The 4,534-nt window shown below is 52.4% G+C and overlaps 1 protein-coding gene across 1 annotated transcript; it reads right to left on the reverse strand.

Moving 5' to 3' along the window:
- Window positions 1–1,377: 1,377 nt before the first annotated feature.
- Window positions 1,378–2,364, reverse strand: G0S2 (G0/G1 switch 2). Its single transcript, XM_057387510.1, has 2 exons — window positions 2,256–2,364; window positions 1,378–1,955 (listed from the first exon to the last, which is right to left on the reverse strand). The coding sequence occupies exon 2, from the start codon at window positions 1,919–1,921 to the stop codon at window positions 1,610–1,612; it is 312 nt and encodes a 103-aa protein (XP_057243493.1). The 5' UTR covers window positions 1,922–1,955; window positions 2,256–2,364; the 3' UTR covers window positions 1,378–1,609.
- Between the last annotated feature and the right edge of the window lie 2,170 nt (window positions 2,365–4,534).

Below are 4,534 nucleotides of genomic sequence, written 5' to 3' on the forward strand. Positions count from 1 at the left end.
AATGTGCCACAGGCAGTGCAGGTTACCCTGCTGTAAACAGAAAACCCCTTTAAAATCGGGAACTGGCAGGGAGAGGGCAGGACAGTGGACACTCCTCAGCTGATGGCTCCCTTCAGGCCTGGATTCTCATGTTTTTCCATGAAACTTCCRTTGCTATCAGGGGTTGGATTGCTCAGCATTTCCAAAGACCAAATGGATGGTTACAGACTGAAGTACTTCTCAAATTTTAAATTAAACTATTTTAATAGTTTAATTGAGGAAAAGATACTTTAAATTTGATTGAAAGCTTAAGCAGCATTTTTGTGCAGGAACTGGGTAGGATTCCTTCTCCACTCTGTGCTGCTGGGTTTGTTTTGGTAAYAGAAATAACTGACAACAAAATGAATTTTGGGTTATGTATTATGAAAATGAAATAGTGAACTTCACTGGGACATTTCCAGGTTCTGATCTTACCTTGTGCAGCTCTGGGAGGAGCTGTGCATTGAGCACCRAGGTCTGGCAGTGGTTTTTCATTTTCCATGATCCACTTTGATCAATTGTTTTGCTTTCAGCTGGAGAGTGGCACATTGCTGCTGCATCTGCTGTTTCTGTGCAAGGTGTGGATCCTGCTGCTGTGTCTGGGAGCAGATAAAGAGGGATTTTGTGCCCTGGTCAGGACTGGCAGGACTGAATCCCTTCTGGAGTGTGAGTGGGATCATTCCYGTGCCCGGCTGGAGCCTTTGACTGACATGACACAGTCCCAAAGGCAGCAGACTCTTGCTAAGCCCCAGAACRATTTTTAAATAGGTGAAAGTCCTCTAATGATTCTGGCAGCGCTCTGAGTAGAGCCTGAACTTGGAACAGCTCCCACAGCCTCCAGCCTGACTGTGCCATCTCTGGGTTTTTCCATCGTGGCACCCCTGTGACATTGCAGACCGAAATTATTCTGCACAATTGAGTGTCTGTGGGGCTTTGTGAAAGATCCCAGAAAAGCTAGAAGGGTTTTGGTTTTAAGGTTTTTAGCTGTTGCAGCAGCTGGAGGATTGCCGGGGCAAGAATGAGATTTTTATATATTTTAAACCAGTTCTGTGCACACGTGGCCATGGCAGGGACACAAATCTGTGCCACTGAACCCAGATARCCCTCAAGCACAACCCCATATCCAGCCTGGGGCATGTGGCACCCGTGTGRCACAAATGCCACCCCCTCCCCAGCCTGGTCCCTTTTGGGAAGGAACTGAGGGACAGARACCACAGACCTCCAGAACCTCTCTGGGGCTTTATGGGGTGGGGGCAGCAGCCCCTCCACTGTCCCCTGAGTCCCCCACTGCCCCTCAAAAAGCACCAGAGTGTGAGCAAAAATAAGGCTTTGAAAAGAAACGCAGCAGGAGAGCACTGGTACCATATAAAACATTTATTGATCTTGCAAAACGGTGTAAAACGCATCCGTAAGAAAAAAATAAGAAACCGTGCTGTGCGTCGTGCACAGGTTCATACCAACAAAAGGTATTTTTTCCCACTGCTGCACAGCAGCAAATAAAACCCTTCACTTCTGGACAGTCTCACACGTGCAGCCTCCTCCGGCCAAGCCTTTTCTTCGTGCTGGAACCACGGTGCGGTGCTGGGGCCGCTCAGGACGCGTGGTGCCGGGTCACCAGGGCTCTCTGCAGCGCCGGCGGCGCTTTGCTCTTGTCCAGCACCAAATCCTCCCGAGTCTGCGGCAAACGCCGCTCCCGTGCKGGCGGGGGCTGCTTCTTGTCCCTGTCCTCCTGCTCTGTCGTGCCCTCCGAGCTGAAGGGGCTGCACACGGTCTCCACCAGCCCGATGACCACGCCGAAGAAAGCCAGCACGCTGCCCAGCATGTACAGCTTGACCATCTTCCTGTTGGGCTTCTGGCTGAGCATTTCTTTGGCGAACGGGATCAGCTCGTGCATGGTTTCCATTTTAGTTTYGCAGCAGCGGGTTTAGATGTTCGTTCTAGAGGAAAAGAGAGAGCGACGTGAGTAAAATGCGGCTGCTGTGCTGTCGGAGATCTCCGGGCTGCCCGAGCTCCCCGCACACCCCCCGGGCTGTGCTTTAAATGGGCATTTGGGATTTTTCCTGAAGGTTTGCTTCGGGAAACCACAGCCACCCTGTACTCGCGGTGCTGGGGCAGCTGCCGGGCAGAGCAGACCCTCCCCGGGTCACCCGGGCTGCGGGCAGGGGGGACACACCGGGTTTGCGCAGCATCCCAAATCCCGCATCCCAAATCCCATCSCATCCCATCKCCGCCCGTACCTGCRGGGCTGTGCTGTGCTGTGAGCGCTGCGGTGTCTCTGCGGGGCCGGGCAGTGCTGTGGCTGTGTTGTCGCTGTCGCTGTCGCGGCCGCTCCGCTGCAGCTGCTGCCCGGCGCTGCCGCCGCCGCCTTTTATCGCTGTCGGGGCGGGCGGGGCGGGGGCCGGGCCGGGCTCGGGGCCCGGAGCTCGGGCCAGCCTGGGCCCCCCCGCCGCTTGGCAGCTCCTGCCCCTAATCCGGCCAGACGGAAAAAAACCCGCTTTTTTTTTTTTTTTTTTTTTTTTTTTTTTTTTTTTTTTTTTTTTCTCTTTTATTAAATTATTTTTTCTTTTAATCTCCTTCAATTTCTCCATGTATTTCCCCATCTCTCCTTCATTTTCTCCTTGTATTTCCCCCTCTCTCCTTCCATTTCTCCTTTTTCCATTTCTCCTTTTTCCATTTCTCCTTTTTCCTTAAAAAAACCTCGTTTGTATTCTTCCCCCCTCCCCCCAAAAAACCCAAATTGTGTCAAAGTCTCATTCCAGAGCCAGGGGGCTGATGCTTGGCTTGCTGTGCAGCTCTGTACCTGCTTCTGCAAGAAATGTTTAATATGTTAACAGAAATATTAGCTTAATAGAAATATTATAACTGAGTGCTCGGGGTGAGGGAGAGAGGCTGTACCCACAGCTATTAAAATTCGGATCCAGGGCTGGGGCTGTCCTGCACGATGGCTCTGCCTCGCTGCTCTCAGAGAAGGGGTCAGAAACACCCAGGGAGGCCCTGGGCAGCTCTCACCCGGTGTGAAAACGTTTATGAAAGATTTCTGCATGGCAAAGGGAACCCTTAGCAGGTGATTCTGCAGTGCCCGATTTCCTGGAAGTGAGAGAACATTTGGAAATTCCAAAACTAGAGGAAGTTCCATCAACCCGTTAAGACCCCGCTGTTCGCTTTTCCTGCCCGTGATGCCCAATTTGCCACCCCGCTTGTGTCCCCTGCAGGACGGGGCTGTTTCCACGCTGGGCACAAGCAGGAGGCTGTGCTGCCGCTCTGCTTTCCTGGAGAGCAGCCAGGGAGAGTTGCACCAACAACCCCGGCATTAGTGATGATGAAATAACGATTGCATCACCATCATCATCAYCAYCATCACCATCCTCTGCTCGTGCTGCGGGTCCATCAGAGCAGACCCTGCAGGAATCCTGCATATCCCATACACACCTCAGCAGCTCCGAGCTCACAGAGCCGCCAAAACCCCCAAAATTGTTGGGATTTATGGCTTTTGGTGTTGTGCAGCAGGTGAGGGACTCCGGGACAGATTTGCTCTCTGATCACAGGGCTGAGAGGACGGGAATTGCTGTCAAAGAGGCTGGAAAGGCACTCAGGGGAGTTCACAAACCCTGGTGAGGCACAGCCCATGGGGTGTCAGCACCCCCAGAGCATCTGGAGRTGAAGAGGCCTTGCCCTCAAACCAGGGAAGGAAAAACCCCCTGGAGGAGAGGAATGGCACAGGAAATGTGACCGTGCTGCCCCTGAGATGGGTTTTATCTCAGCCCAAAACCTCTCTGTGAGCCAATACCTTGTGATGGTTTTGTGTTCCCCCTCCCTTCCCTGCACCCCTCCAGGTGAGGAATKTTCTRCCTCCTTCCCTGGCTGCTCCACACWYCCTCAGCTCCCTCGCTGCCCACCCCATGGTGAATTTGCGGGGTTTTCCCTTCTCTTTCTGAGCTGTGTCACGGGGATTTGTGGAGCACTGAGTCACCCCTCGCTCCTCACATCCCGCACGTCCCGGGAGCTGCAGCTCCCCYTGCCCCCTGCAGCCACAGAGGAGCTGCTTCTGGTGAAAATTTGGGGTTTTTTTTTTTGCAAGTTTTGACTCTGCTTAGGAAACTGTATTGCAAGACTGGCTGTAAAAGTTGCTAAAGACTTGTCTATCCTTCCTCAGCGTCTGGGTTGTTTTTTTTTTAACTTTAAATAAAAGGTCCTTATCTTCTCTGCCAACTTGGCAGCCGAGGCTGCAGCTGATTCCTGCAGTCGGGCTGTGTTTTTTTCTCTCTTCTGCAAGACTCAGAGAAATGGCCATTGGAGGAAAGATAGCTGGAGGAGACAGCGAGCAGACAGGGAAAGTTCAAGGTCGCTGCTGGTCCCGCCGGCTCTTTGGGGGTCATTGTGCGGGGGCTGCCCCGGCCCCGCTCAACCCCAACAGCAGCGCCCGGTCCCTGAAACAAAGGTCGCTGTGAAGTGTTGGAATGGTGACATTTCACCTAAAAAAGGGATTTTTTTGTTGTGTTTGTTTTTTTTTTTTTTT

The sequence above is a fragment of the Malurus melanocephalus genome, unplaced genomic scaffold (genome assembly GCF_030028575.1).
Source record: "Malurus melanocephalus ecotype Western Australia unplaced genomic scaffold, MMel_1.1 scaffold_1232, whole genome shotgun sequence".
NCBI classification, from domain to species: Eukaryota; Metazoa; Chordata; class Aves; order Passeriformes; family Maluridae; genus Malurus; species Malurus melanocephalus.